At 24.1% G+C, this 17,363-nt stretch overlaps 1 protein-coding gene across 1 annotated transcript; it reads right to left on the bottom strand.

Moving 5' to 3' along the window:
- HO173_006820 (uncharacterized protein) lies at positions 1–753 on the bottom strand (the record flags this gene model as incomplete). Its single annotated transcript, XM_037308726.1, has 4 exons — positions 1–257; positions 299–433; positions 475–609; positions 651–753. The coding sequence occupies 4 exons, from the start codon at positions 751–753 to the stop codon at positions 1–3; spliced, it is 630 nt and encodes a 209-aa protein (XP_037164271.1).
- Between the last annotated feature and the right edge of the window lie 16,610 nt (positions 754–17,363).

Below are 17,363 nucleotides of genomic sequence, written 5' to 3' on the forward strand. Positions count from 1 at the left end.
TTATGACGTTATTGTAGTAATATACCATATCAATACAGTGGGGATGACAGGCCAAGTTGCAGTGGTGTTCTCCGCTTGCTGAGTGATGATTTGATGTGGAACCGTGGAGAGCATATGACGTGAGATCTTGGAGAGCTGAGCCGTGTTCTTGACGATGGTAGCCTTATTGCCGCTTGGTTTCTCCGCAGTGTTCTCTATAGTGTTCTCCGCAGTGTTCTCCGCATTTGCCTGTTGTAGTTCCTTCTCTTGCTCCTCCTCTTGTAGAGTATCAGACTGAGTGGCTAGCTGAGTGGCTGACTGAGTGGATGACTGATATGACGTGGGATCTTGGAGAGCTGAGCCGTGTTCTTGACGATGGTGGCCTTGTTGCCGCTTGGTTTCTCCGCAGTGTTCTCCGCATTTGCCTGTTGTAGTTCCTTCTCTTGCTCCTCCTCTTGTAGAGTATCAGACTGAGTGGCTAGCTGAGTGACTGACTGAGTGGATGACTGATATGACGTGGGATCTTGGAGAGCTGAGCCGTGTTCTTGACGATGGTGGCCTTGTTACCGCTTGGTTTCTCCGCAGTGTTCTCCGTATTCGCCTGCTGTAGTGACTTCTCTTGCACCTTCTCTTGTAGAGTATCAGACTGAGTGGCTAGCTGAGTGGTTGACTGAGTGGGATGACTGATATAACGTGGGATCTTGGAGAGCTGAGCCGTGTTCTTGACGATGGTGGCCTTGTTGCCGCTTGGTTTCTCCGCAGTGTTCTCCGCATTTGCCTGTTGTAGTTTCTTCTCTTGCTCCTCCTCTCTAGCAGGTAGCTGTTGGGCCCCGTTGCGGCCTCGATTGTCAGCAGTAGCGGATTCGCTGAGGGGTGGTCTGGGGGCGTTAGTAGGGGCTCTAAGAGGCGGGCAAAAGGGGTATATGTGCCTGAAGCGTTTAGTAACGTTTCCGCGAGGGGTATCGAGGATAAATATGTTTATATTGGTAAATTGGTAGAATGGTGAAAGAATAATAATTATATAAACAGGTGGAAGGATTATTCGATCCCGGACGCGTTTCGTGTAATTATATTTAAATGCTACTTCGCTCTATTAATAGTAAGCTAAACTTTATAATTTTTATAGCGTTAGAAAGCGTAAAGCGAGCTCTATAATTTGAGGAATTATAAAGTAACTATATATATCGCAAGCTGAGTACTTCAAAGTGTAAAACTTCTATATATAAATTTTTAATAAGAGAGCTCGGGAGGGCTAGCGGGCTAACTTAGCCGGTCTAACTAAAGAGCGTAGTAACTCTAAATTAATAATTGGCTACATATATAAATTTAAGGTTTTCAAGCTTAGCTCTATCTTATTCTATTATATATACTAATATATCTTTCTTATTAGTTCTTACTACTTTATAATAGATAGAGTTATTAATTATATATACGTTAATATACTCGTTATCTAATTTTAATCGATTAGAAATAAGAATTATTTAATACTATTAACGTAATTATTTATTTTTAAGATTAATTAATTTATATCTAGTTATTTATATAAGTATATTAATTTTAACGTTCTAAGATTTAGATTAATAAATAATCTTTATATTAAATTCTAATAATATATTTAAATATCGAGTCTAGCGTTAGCTAAGATTTCTTCTCTTAGTAAAATATATTAGTTCTTTATAATCGATAAAGATTCTAATAAAGATATTTATATATTCTAGCTTAGGGCGCTAATATTCTAGATAACGAATAATTACTAATAGTTTCTTATCGTAGATCTAATAATTATACTCGATTAAGATTAGATTTTTATTATAGAAGGCTATCAAGTAAAGTACTTTCTTATCGTTATATTAAGAAAGAATATCTTTATTAACGTAGTCGAAAGAGTTAGTCTCTAGAACGATCTTCTTTATTTTATCGAAATAATATAGAATTAGAGCTTTAGTAATAACGACTTTTAGAAAGTAAAAGATCTCTTAATATACTAGAGATTAATTAAATATAATCTTCTTTATTATAAGTTTTATTATAAGTTTAACTATTTTAAAAAAGTCTCTAATAAATCGCCGATAAAAATTATAAAATTCGATAAAGGTTTATATCTCTTTAAGGTTAATAGATATAGTTTACTTAATAATAATTTAAATTTTAATAAGATTTATTTATAACCCGTCTATAGACATTAATAAATCTAGAAATTTAGTTTCCTAAACGTGGAATTCGCATTTAAGAATATCTACCTAAAGGCCGACGTCCCTTAATTTCTAAAGAATTTATCTAACGTATTAAACGTATTTCTTTTTTATCTTATTATAAATAAGTATATTATCGAGGTAGACCTAGTAGAAATCATTTAGATATTCGAATAGAATATTATTTATATATTATTAATATATAGCCGAGCCGTTAGTTAGATCGAAGGGGAGAACTCGATATTTATATACTCTAAGAAAGATAATAAAAGTAGTAAAATTCTCGCTATCGAGATATATATATAGTTTATTAAACGCGGCTATAATATCTAATTAAGTAAGATATTTATATTTCTAAATTCTTATTAAAATCTTATCTATTAGTAGAATTAAGTATCGATTTCTTTTAGTAATAGCGTTTAGCTTTCGATAGTCCACGTAAAAACGTAATTCTTTATTCGACTTTTCCGCGAATAGAACGAGTAAGGCGAATAATATATAACTTAATATTATAAATCCCTTCTTCAGATATTTATCTAGATACTTCTTTATCTATTTTAATTTATATTCTAATATTAAATAGATTCTACTTTTCGAAAGTTTCGTTTTATTAAAGCTATTGTTAAATTCGAGTTTATAGTTATAAGAATAATATAGAAGAAGTATATTCGTTTTAGTTCTATCGAAAATATCTAGATAGTCGTAATACTTCGAAGATAACTTACATTTTATTTCTTTAAGATTAATCTTATTAATATTATTAATCTAAATAAGATAATTAGAATTATAATATCTTTTATATTTCTTTTCTAAATTATAAGAATAGAGTTTATTAATCGATATATAAGGTTCGCGAGCTATTCGTGTAGTAAGAGGCGTATATAATATAGACGATCTATTATAGATCTTATTTATTATTAATATAAATAGTTTATTATTATTTTTACGAGCTAGTTAATAGTAAATCGCTATATTAATCTTAATAATATTAATAAACTTAGACTTCTTACTATTCTTATTCTTATTTAATAAGAAGATATTTAAATCGATCTCATTATCGTAGATAGATAGAGGAGAGCTTTATTATTTTAGTATAATAGATAAGAGAATAGATAATATAAGTAATCGAAGCTTCGGAGTTAATAGAAAGGAGAGTTCGTTTATTATTAATATCTAATTATTATTATAGTTACATCGATCGAGTAAAAAGAGTATCTTATTTCATAACATATTAAGAACTACCCCGTGTTTATTTATTTAAGATTTTTTAATTATTATATTATATTTCAATAGTATAATTAGTATTAGACATGTTTCTTCTTAATAGTCTTCTACTATTATTATTAAAAGTAAGTAATATATAATTAATCGTTTTACGATCTAGTCGTTATAATCTCTTAGTAATTTAGATTATAATAATAGAAGTAATTTTAGATATAAGGCCTTATATATCGCTAGAATTAAGAACTTATTTATAACTATATAAATATCGATATATTTACTATCTATAAGAGAGTTTTAAAATAAATACTTTCTTTCTTATAAAGATAGTATAACTTATATATAAAAAGGACGACGTATTAGAGCGTTATTAAGAGTATCTATTAGATATACTTTATAAGTATCTCTTACCGTAACTTTAAAAGAGACTATTTATTTCTCGAATTTAAAGAAGAATCGTCGCTATCCATAATATCGACGTTATTAATTTCGAATTCTTCATCTATTTTCATCGCGTAAAGTTATACTTTCTTAAAGGCCTTTTTATTAATCTCGATTTAGATAGTTATTATATAATCCTTTCGATAATAATCTTTCTTATTATAATTATAATATATTAGTTTTCTTAAATTATAATATTTAGAGACGTAGTAGTTATACTTAAATTAAACTTAATAATAAATATAAGATATATATTAGTCGCGAATACTATCGTAAATATTCGTATTATAATTAACTTAATAGTAGTTTTTATAAACTTAAAATCCTTATAATTAGTATATTATAAGTTATTTAGCTTTCGAAACTACTCTTTTATAGTCTTTAAGATAGTAAAATCTTCTATAATCTATTATAACTTCTTTAATTTCTTTCTTAATTTCTATAAGAGCGTAGTTTACTAATAATTAGCTAGCGAATATAGACTATAAAAGACGTAGTATCGTTATAAGATTTAATAATATATTTAATAGTAGAATTAATCTCTAAGAAATATTAAAACTTCGAGATATACGAAGTAAATCTATATCCGCTAAGCCCTTAAATATATAGAATATATTATTAAAATTAGATTCTAAAAGAGACTTTAACATAATATATATAATATCGACGTCTTAACGTAAGTAGCGTTAAGGTTTATAACGTATTAAATCTAATAATTATCTTCTCTTCTAGACTTTAATTCTTAGACGCTATTGAAATCCGAATTACGTGACGCTTGGCGTCTTAACGATTACGTGACTGCGTCACGTGATACGCCTTAGCGCGCTTATGTTAAGTCGCTCTTTTCTTTTATAGAACTCTATAGTTAATATAACTAAGTATTCTATCTTTATATTTTAATAGATTATAAATCTAAATTATATCTAATAATTATTTTAATAATAGTATAACCTATCGCTATAGCTGCGATTATTTTTAGATATTTATATCTATTATAATAAAGGTAATTATAACTATAGAAGACTTTATTAATCTTTTTAATATAGAAAATTTCTATTTTAAAATAGTTATTCTAGATCTAAATAGCTATAATTTATCTATAATTTAAGAGTTAAGAATTATCGCTCGAACGCTCTTACTTTCTATTTAAGATAATATAAAGCGAGTTAAGATATATCGCATCTAGCCGAGATTATCGAAATCGCTATATAATTAATTAAATTATATTATCGCTAAGATTTTTAAAATATTATTAACTTTTTTATATAAAATACGTTAAATAAAGAAATAATACGCCTTTATTTATATATCGTAAATATTAAAGAATTAGATAATAAGTATTTAGACTTCGTATTTATCTAATTACGAAATATTCGTAATAGAGGCTAAAAATTAGTTATCTTAATTATCGCTAAAAGAAGTATAATTTAAAAAGAAATAACCTTAGCTTCGGCGTTAATTACGTAGTTCTTAATTATTATTAATAGAGATATATTAATCGAAAGAATAAAAACTTTAGTCTCGAAAGCGAAAGAGGAAAGAAACCTCTATCGTCGTAAAGAAGCCTCGGCGTAAGTACTCGCTTTAGAGGTAAAACACCTTAATAATAAGTAAATAACCTTATAATCGGTCTCGGTCTCGATCTCGAATTTTAATTAAATTAATTTTAAAAAAGATAAATAAAGTTTTTAGCTATTAAGATAACTAATATAATCTTAATAATATAATACTATATCTGCGTATAAGAGATAGGCCTATATTATTATAACTTTTTTAGATTATTCTAATATCTTTAAAATTCGTTAATTATTTAACTTCTCGATAGAATATTATTCGCTATTTTAAGTATTAATAGATAATAAATCTTCGTAAATAAAGATTTAAGCTATATCGAGTTAATTTTAAAGCTTAGCGAGATTTCTCTTATACGCTTAAATCTCTAGCGTATTATAGAGGATATTTTAATAGCGAGAGTAAGTATATATTAAGCTCTCTTATTAATTTCAACTCGATATTAGAGTAATTCACCTCTAAATCTCTATTAAAATTAATATTTAATAAAGATCTCTTTAATTTTTAAGCGCGCTCGATTTCGCCGATATTACTTATTTTAATTACTTCTTTAAGTCTTATTAATATATAGACTTTATTCTTAAGCTTAGACTTTAATAAAGCGAGCTTATCTAGCTTATTTAGCTTATTCTCTAATAAAGAGAGCTTATTAAATCTTTAAGTATTATATCTTTCGAGGAATCTAAAATCTCGATTTTTTTAAGCCGCCTCGATAATATTAATAAGCTTAAAAATATCTTTAACTATTAAATCTAAAAGTAATAATTTAAGAATAAATTAAAGCTATTTAGATTATAGCGTTATATCGAAAAAAATTATATAAAGCTAATTATTAATACTATTATTATTAAAGTTTAAATTAATAGCTAGCTATAGATATAAGATTAAATCTATACTATATTAAAATCGCGTTATAAAAAAAACTCGCGTTTTAAAATTAAGAATAAGACTAACGCTAAAGAAGTCTAGAAGACTTTAAATAAATTTAAATTTTAGAACTTAAATATTCTTAATTTTATATTTAGAAAGATAAATAATATTATTCTTACGAGGTATAATAATAACTTTTAATTCTATATTAATAGATTTATAAAGGTTCTAAATAAGTTCGATAACTTATTCTTAAAGCTAAAGTTTAATAAGAATTAAAAGATTTATCGCTTTTACTTAGACTTAGATTTTCTATATAATTTATACTATAAATAATATAATTAAAATTATAATATCTTTAAAAATAATAATATCGTAAAGTTCGATCTAAATTACGCGATTACTCGATTTATTAATATTACGAGTAAAGGCCTATGAATTAAATTCATAATCATTTTTTTTTAATCGGGGCTGTCGAGTAAACTTTGGTGAGCGATCTTTAGTGAGCGATATCTGAATTCCTTACCTTTAAATATCTATAAGACTAAATTTAGTAATTCTTTTTTTATCTGAAAGCCCACATTATACTCTATAGTTTAAATAAAAAAATTTAAAATTTTAATAGAAAACAAAAAAGTTATTCTAAAATCAAATAATGTGTACCTGTTTTTTTTTGATCAGGGCTGTCCCGGCTGTCGAGCGAACTCTGGTGAGCGATATTTGAATTCCTTGCGCTTTAATAATTATAAGACCAAATTTCAAAATTCTTAAAAATTCGGAAAGCGCAGACTGCGCTCCAAAATTGAAAATTTAAAATCTCAAAAAGTTAATAGAAAACAAAAAAGTTTTTCTATATGTTAATAATGTACACCTATTTTTTTGATGATTGCGGACGCTAATTTGTTTACCCGCGGTGTCTAACCAAAAAGCGTAGACCTAACGAATTGATGATTGGCTATATATACAAATTTAAGGTTTTCTAGTTTAGCTCTATCTTATTCTATTATATATACTAATAACTAATTCTATTAACTCGATTAGTATTAAAGTCTATATACTAATTACGCTAGTTAATAGATTTTTTATATATAATTTATAAAGCGTTATTACGTTAATTATCGCCGACGAAGCTATCGAGTATAAAATTTAATAAGAAATCTATATTAGTAACTCTTATATTTATACTTAAACTTATAAATATTATAATTACTATAAAAAGAACTAATATAATAATATTAAATATATTACTTTATATCTCGAATTTAAGAAATAAAATAGTAATAGTAGTAGGGGAAATCGCGGTAATCGCGGAGATCGCGATAGTTATAGCGATCGTAGCGATAAAGATAATAATAATAATAATTTCTCTAGCTCGAGTAATAAAGATAAAGATAAAGATAAAAATACTTAAAATAATAAGTTTACTATCGATTATTAATCTAGTAATATTAAGATTATTATAGCGTAAATCTAGCTAGCGATAATATATAGTTTTATAATATATATTAACTCTAATTTAAAAGATATTATATATCTTATCGCTAATTCTTAATTCTTATAAAATCGAGTCTATTATTTCTTTATTAAAAAGGGCTTAAAGACTATAGCTTAAACTTCTTCGATATTTATAGTTATTATATTATCGTACTTATAATTTATTAATAATATCTATACTTAATATATTACTTATAACTTCTTAACTTTTTAAATCTTTATTCTATTTAAATTATATTATTTAATTAATAAAGTTAATAGCTTAGTTATAATTATTAACTTTAAGCGTATTAAGTTTAAATATAAAGATTTTAAGAGTAAACGAATTCTATATATAAAAGATATCTAATATATTCTTAATAGTAATTTTAATCTAATTTCTTAAGAATAACTCGAAGATTAAAACTATTCGCTTTAGCTTATACTCGAGAATATTAAAGTAGAAAAGTATAATATTATTTTTAGATATTAGTATAATTATCTTTATACGCTAGATATATAAATAAAAATTTTTATATACTTAATAATTATTAATAAAGATATTTCTATCTATAATAAGTTTACTATATTTATATCTATATCTAAATCTAAATCTTTATTCTTATTCGCTAATACTCTAAATTTTTAAATTAATAAAAAAATCTTACGTATATAGCACGCTCGTTATAATTACTTAAGATATTAGAATCTTAAAAAATTAGCTAAAATATATATTAAAATAAATTTATTTATTCTATTTTTTAAGAACGCGTATAAATTATATAATATTATTAATATAAAAGTTAAATTATATAAGTATTATATAATATTAGATTATTAGAAAAATAATCTAATTTATAATAATCTCTAAGAGTTTTTCTTTATTTTTTATAATAGTTATAAATAAATAGTAATCTTTCTAAACGATAAAACGCTTTATTTCGCTATATTCTTATTTTCTAATAAAAATAATCTTATAATTCTCGCGGCGTTTAAGTCTTTTCTAAATTAAGTTAAATATAAAAATTATATTTATATTAGATTTTATAGTAATTATAATTTCGAGTATAATAATTATAATATATATACTTTTCGACTTATTAAAGAAATTATCTAGAAAAATATTATATTTAATAATTTTTAAATAAATAATAAATTTAAATATCTTAATTAAACGATATAATATAAAACTAGCGCTATATTTAAAGAGAGTAAGCTATTATAAAAGTATTAATTAGAATTTATATAAGCTTCTAATTATCTACGTAATCTATAATTAATATTAAAAAGAAATATTATCTCTTATAAGATCTTTATAAACTATTTATCTAATATTTCGTATCTTTAAATTATCGAATAAACTAATTTCTATTAAATATATTTATTAAATATTAATTAGATTAAATATAAGAATTATATCTATAAAAAACACTTAATTAATTATAAAGCTAATCGATTTTATTATATATTAATATTAATTAATAAAATTTAGATTTATTTAAATATAACTTAAATTAATAATATCTTTTTTAAATTAATTTTATTTAAGCTTAACCCCGCTAAAGAAAAAGAGATTAATAATTAAAATCTATTTAAGAATAAAAATAAGCGTTATATAAATACGCTATAAAAGACTATACGTAAACTATTAACCGCCCCTTTAATATTAATTCTAGAGAAGAGAGCCTCGAAAAGAATAAGATAAGAAATATTTATCGAAGTAGTAATTACCTTAGCTAAAGCTATTAGAAAATTCGTTATTATTATATAAATTCCTATTAGAAAAGTATCTTTATAAATACCTTCGCTATAAATATCGTTATAGATATCGTTATAAATATCGCTATAAACACCTTCATAGATATATCTAAGAGGGATAAAGTCGAAATCATCTAAAATCTTAAGCGAAAACACGCTTACGGGGTCTATCTCGATAGCTTTATAAGCCTTAATAAGATCTATAACTAGGTCTATAACTAATTAATAGTCTCTCTTAAAATAGTCTAGGCGATATAAAGTTCTTAAGACTTATCGCGATCTTTTATTAGATTTATTTATTCTTTTAGTTAAAGCTAACGCTCTTAAGCTATTTAAATCTTAAATATATTAAGAGATAATAGCGAATAAATATCGAAAAATAAAATAAGAATTTATTATATAAAAAGAAGTTAACTTCTTTATAGCTAATAATACTTAAATCTTAATAAATCTATTTTTAAATACGTATACTCTAGATAATAAATAGATTTATAAACTTAAGCGAGGCTTTATTAAGAAGATTATACGATATAAAGCTTAATAAATAATTTATAATTTTAAATAGCGCGAAAGCGTAGATTTTAATAAGACTTTCGCCTTCGTAGTTAAGCCTATAAGCTATAAAGCGATCTTTACTTTAATAATAATCCTCGATTAAGAATTAAAATAAATAAATATTAAAATCGCTTTTCTCTATAATAATATAAAGAAAACTATTTATATAACATAGTTTATAGACTTTAAGATTAATAGTAAATATAAGATATATAAGCTAAAGAAGGCGTTATATAATTTAAAGTAATCCTTAAAAATTTAATATAATACTCTCTTCGTATATCTAAAGAAATTAGACTTTAAGCTTATTATAACTAATTTCTTAATCTTTACTAACGATATTATAATTATTATAATCTATATAAATAATATTCTCTTAGTCGACTTCGATAAAATAGAAATTTAAGATATTAAAGATAAATTTAATAGTTATTTCGAAATAATTAATTTAAGCTTATATATCTATTATTTAAATATAACTATTATTAGAGATTATATTAATTATATTATTTAACTTAATTAAATAAAGTATATTAAAAAGTTTCTTATTAAGTATAGTATATAGGAATTTAAAAATATATCTACTCTTATAAATATCGAAAGATATTAGATATTTAAAGAGAACTTTTAAATCTTCGAAGTTTCTTATATCGAGTATTAATTAATAATAGAATTATTAATATATATAATATTTAATATAAGATTAGATATTATATTCGCGATCTCGATAATATCTTAATATAACTCGAATTCTAACGAAGTTTATTAAAAAGCGGTTAAGCGAATTTTTCGCTATCTTAGATAAATTATTAATTATTAACTCGTTTTTAAAGAAGATCTAAAATCTCTAAGCGGCTATATCGATGTCGATTAGACTAATAATTAAGATATTTATCGCTTTATATCTAAGTATATATTTAATATCGATAGCGGGGCTATTAATTAGTTATCGAAGCGATAATCTATTATAGCACTCTCGATCTATAAGACTAAATATATCAACTAAATATAAGCTATTAAAGAAGTAATTTAGCTACGCGATTTATTAGATTAACTTAATTTTAATAATAAATAAATATAAGTAATAATTATTTTTTATAATAATTAAAGCGCTATAGTACTAGTTAAAAACTCTTAATTCTATATTTATATTAAATATATTAATATTTAGTATTATTATATATAGAAATAAATTATTACTAAGAATATCGCTTTAGATTATATCTTTATCGATTAATAGATAGCCGACAATCTTATTAAGGCCCTTAATAAGAATAAGTTTAAGAGATTTTATTAATTTATTAGACTAGAATATCGTCTATAATTATAGCTTAATAATCTTAATATAAAAGAGCTATCTACTTTAGAGAAGCTATTTTATTAATTTTTATATTATAAATAATCGATTTAAGTTATTTATCGAGCCGCTATATTAAGCTTAGCACTTTATAAACTCGCTATTCTATATCGAAATAGCTATTTCTTTAACGCTATTACCGCTATTATTACTAAAACTTCTAAAGCTCTTTTAAAGAACCTATATCTATTCGTTATTAATACCTCGAGTATTATACCTTTAAATTATCGCTACTATAGCTACTATTACTAAGAACTAATTATCTAAAATAACTTTTATAGAAGCCTTATAGCCGGCGATATATAGCTAGAAGAATTTCTTTCAATTATTTTATTTAGTCACCCTCACAAATATCCTTCGACCTCGAATCGATCGATTTTTAGTATATATCAGATAGCCTAAAAATAAAATTTCCAAAAACCGTTTTTTGATAAAAAGTGGAATTTGAGTCATATTTGGGTGGGGGCCATAGTTTGACATAGTCGTTTTCAGATTTCGACTTTTTACTTTACCTACCCTATTTTAAACGTCGCGAACTTTAAATCTCGTATTTTTTAATTTCGTTCGTAGAGGGGGGTAGAGATATAAGAGGATAAAGGGGGTGTATTTTTACGCTAGCTATCCGGCACTAACTTATCTTATCTATTCGATTTTAATACCGTTAGCGTTAAATTTCGTGTTTACCAAATTTCGCTTATAAAAGAATACGTGCGAAGAAGAGTATTGAAATTCGGATTACGTAATGCTTGGCGTCTTGGCGGTTATATAACTACGTTACGTAATACGTCTTAGCGCGCCTATATTAAGTCGCTCTTTTCTTCTATAGAACTTTATAGTTAATATAACTAAGTATTCTATCTTTATATTTTAATAGACGCTTAAATAAAAATAAAATACTTATTAAAAAATCTTTAAATTCTAATAGGAAAATAAGAGAAAAGAGTCGATCTATTAAGATTATAATATCGTTTTAATAACGCGATAGAATTAATTCTTACGCGCTATAAGCGCGTTATTAATATATTATATAATAATATTAATACTACCTTCGAGAATAATATCGCTTTTATAATATTAATTAATAGTAATCTATAGTAAATCGATACGCTTAATATTAACGTTTTTATAGCGCTAATTAATAACCCCTATAGCGAATAATATTAGATTTAAAAATTTATAATAAAATCTCGAAAGCTTAGTAGATAAAAGAAGAGAGAAGAGTTTTTCTATAAATAACGTTATTTTTATAGTATATTATATCTATAGCGAAATAACGTAATAATAATCTTTATTATAGAGATTTAAAGAAAGTAATTAATAGAGCGACGCGTTCGCGATAACGCTCTCGATTATTAATTAATAATAGTAGAAATAATAATAATAGCTAGACGACGCGGCTTTATAAATAGTAATAAAATATTATTATATTATTACTATCTATATTACTAAGTACTACTTATTAATATTAATACTATAATAAAGAATATAAAAATCTCTTTCGAATTATTTATTTTTATTCTTTATAACTCTTAATATCTCTTTTATAAGTATTTACTCTAGCGTTATAACGTTAATATTAATACTAATATAAATATAATATATCTTATTATATTAATAGTCTACTTCTCTTTATTATAAATATCTTATTATTATTAATCGCGTCGATACGTAGACTAATAATTTTATAATATCCTTTTTTAATAATAATAATAACTTTAATAATAAGTGTATAATCGCCTTATAAGCGCGACTACTAATTCTTAACTATTTCTACTACTATCGCTTTATATATATAACTACTAATAAGTTCTAATATCTAATTTACTATATAGAACTTACTTTTATTAAAATAACGATTTATATATTTAAGATAAGTCTTTTTTTTATAATAATTATAAGATTAAAAGATACGATATTAGTCGCTATATTAAAATCTTCTTATATCTTTAAGCGTAAATAAGAAAATTAATATAATATTATCGTCGCGTTAAATAATCTTAAAAGCTATCTTATTAATAAGCTAAGCTCGATAAAAAGATTATTTAATAGCGTAAATTATAGAAGTATATAATAGCGATAACTTCGATTATCTTTATTATAATTATAGATCTCTAAGACTAGCTCGTAGCGATATATAAGTATATAAAGAAATTAAAGAGAATAAATAAGTTATTAAAGAAGAAGCTTAAGAGCCTTTATCGATATATAACGAATATCGACGAGTATTAACTCGAAGACTATACTTTAATTACCTTTTTATTAAAAAACTAAGTCGATAGATTTAACTCGATCTCTAACGCTAAAATAACGAAGAATATTTAAATAGCGACCTTTTTTTAGTAATAGCGCTAGTATAAAATCTTTAGATAATTCTTTAATAATTATTTTAAGTAAAAATACGTCTATATTAATAGTATATACTTTAATACGATAAACTCTCTTTATAGTAAAGCTTAATAGATAGTTAAATAATATAATTATTTTATTAATCTATATTTTAATAGTAGTTGTGGAAATATAAGATAAGATACTTAGTTATTAACTATGAAGTTATTATGAAGGAAAGAGCGACTAGATACGGACACGCTTAGGCGTGTCACATGACCATGTCACATGACCGCCAAGACGCCAAGAGTCACGTTATCCGAATTTCAACACTCCCCTTCGCACGTATCCTCTTATAAGCGTTCGATGCTAACGGGGTCTAAAATCGGATAGCTAAGGTGAGTTAGTGCCGGATAGCTAGCGTGAAAACACACCCCCCCACCCCTACTCCCCCATACGGACGAAATTAAAAAATACGAGATTCGATATTTGCGACGTCCAAAACAGGGTAGATAAAGTGAAAAGTCGAAATCTGAAAACGACTATGTCAGACCAGTCCCCCACCAAAATTCGATCCAAATTCCACTTTTTATCAAAAAGCGGTTTTTTGAAAATTTTATTTCTAGGCCATCTGGTACACACCAAAAATCGACCGATTTGAGGTCGGAGGATATTTGTGGGGATGGCTAAATAAAATAATTAAAAGAAATCCTTCTAGCTACATATCGCCGGCTGTAAGGCCCCTATAAGAGCCGTTCTAGATAACTAATCCTTGGCAATAGTAGCTGCGATAGCGGCAATTTAGAGGTATAATACCCGAGGTATTAATAATAAATAGATATAGGTTTCTCGAAAGAGCTTTAAAGGTTTAATAGCGATAGTAACTATAGCGCTAAAGAAATAGCTATTCTAATATAGAATGGCGAGTTCGCAGAGTGTTAAGTCTAATATAGCGGCTCGATAAGCGGTTTAAATAGATTATCCGTAGTACGAGAACTAATAAAATAACTTCTCTAAAGTAGACGATAGTAGACGACTCTTCTAGATTCAGATATAGATATAGTAGAATAGCTCTTCTATAAAATAAGACTATATTAAAATAATAGTAAGATTAGCGATTATTTAAGAGATAAGTAAATATAGCTTTCACCTTAAGAGCGTCTTAAAAAGTAACGAATTTATTCAGATAAAGGGTCTTAATAAGCTTATTAGCCATTTATTTATTAATAGAAATATACTATATATTCACTATATTATTATTAATCTTTTTCTATACGAAATAATAAATAATATTAATATACTTAGTACGAGTATAAAATTAAGCGTTCTTTGCGAGAGTAATTATATCTTAATTATTATCGAAAATAATAATAATTTTAAGATTTATATTATCGAGATAAAGGAGTTAATTAAATAAATTTTTTAATTAGATTACTTCTTTAATAATCTATATTTAATTGATATACTCTATCTTATAAGTAGATAATACTATAATAGCTTAACGCTTAGATAATTAACTAATTATATCGCTCTCTATATTAAAGAGATAGTTAAATATAAACCTTTAAGTTATATCGCTAGTTTAATTAAAATTAATATAATTAATAAGCTCTTAAAGAAAGCCTTTATATACGAGTTCGTAGTATACTATATCTTTTAAATATCGAAAGATTTAAATAATTATATTTTAATACGCTAGAGTTAGATTAACTAAGTAGCGATTTATTAATAATACCGCGTAGGCGATATTAAGATAGATATCGAGTATAGTATATATAAGAGATCCCACCGCGGATTAATAATTCTCTTATAATTTCCTTAAAGCGATATAGCTCTTTTTAGCGAGAGTTAGTTTATAATTAATTTTAAAAAATATCGATACTAAGATAAGATTTTAATAGTTAAAATAATTTAAGAATTAAATAATATAAATCTCTTATTTTAAGCGAAGAATATCGCTATAACGATTTCTCTTAATAGTTATATTTAAATAGTAAATATATAATTCTAAGTTCGATATATAAAACTTTATATTAAGTTTCTTCTTAATTCGCTAAATCTCGATTTTACTAAAGTTAATAATTAAGATATCATCGATATAAAGCGCTATAATAATATTCTCTTTAGAGTTTATAAATACGCTATTATTTAATTCGATAGAGAGAAGATTTAGCTTTTTTATATACTCTAAAAAATACTAATATTAAATTTAAAGAAATTACTTTAAATTATAAAGTATCTTATTTAACTTATAAATCTTAATATTATCTTTACTAAAGCTATCGAATTAATATATATAAATCTCTTTCTTTATATTATTATATAGAAAGATAATTTTAATATTTATTTATTTTAGATCTTAATTTAAAGTAATTATAAACGCGAAGATTATCTTATAATTTATAGACTTTATTATTAATATAAAAGTATTATAATAATTATAGCTTTTCTATTATTCGAATTTTTAGCGTATCTTATAGCGAGTAATTTTTTTATCGAAGCTTTATTTTAAGATATAGATTTATCTATCTCTTAGAATATAAGCTTTAGATAACGTCTAAATAAGATATTAAGTGTTATTATCTATAAGAGATTTATATTTATTCTTTATAAAAAGTTTCTAATTTATTTAAAATAGTTAATTAGATATAACTTATTTATAAATAATAAATTTAAAAATATTTAACTTATTAATATAGTTCGTAAATAAGATAAATATTATAAAGACTCTCGAAAGAGGGTTAAGAGATAGATTCTATAGATTTAAAATTATAAGATTTAAATAATCGTATAGCACTCTTTAAATAGCGCTTAATTTATAGTTTTCGCGAATAGCTTATATAACTTCGATAATAGTAAACGTTAAATCTAAACTTAAGAATATTAAATCTAAATCTAAGAAAATTTCTTATATAGATAATATAGGTTAAATTATTAGTGTAAATATAAGTATAGTATTTAATTAAGTAGCCTATATTAAAGGCGCTTAAGCTAAGAACTCTCGCGTAATTAATTAAGTTTATTATACTAAAGACTTTTATATAAATCTTCGCGAAGACGCTAGCTTATTAATTAGTTATAAAAAATTTAGTCTTAATTTTACTAATACTAGAGATTTTAAAGCTATCGAAAATTTAATAACTATTTTAATTATAGATATAATATCTTCTAATACTTCTTTAAGTTTAATATCTTTCAAAATATTAATAATACGCTATTTATTTAATATCTTTCTAATAATAAATATTAATACTATTAAATATTACCGCTTATTTAAAAACTTATAAACCTTAATTTCTTCTTTTAAGTCTATAATTAAAGATTATTTTTTTACGAAGTATACGCTATTAATATAAATAACTATCTTCTTAATAAGATTATATAATCGAAAGATATACTCCCCTTTATATTCTAGTAGTATATACTTTTCGCTTTAATCTATAAGCTTTTTCTAAATTCGTTTTATCGCATAAGCGATAGAATCGATTATATATAAATAAGAAAAAATAAATTTTTATTAATAGAAAGCCTTAAAAGAGATTATAATAGTTCTAATATTAGATAATTATATCGTTAAATAGTTAGCGATAATAACGATTTTAAATTAAAAGAATTTATTA

This window comes from Letharia columbiana (assembly GCF_014066305.1).
Source record: "Letharia columbiana isolate WasteWater2 chromosome Unknown Sc0000021_s0, whole genome shotgun sequence".
In the NCBI taxonomy this organism is placed as follows: Eukaryota; Fungi; Ascomycota; class Lecanoromycetes; order Lecanorales; family Parmeliaceae; genus Letharia; species Letharia columbiana.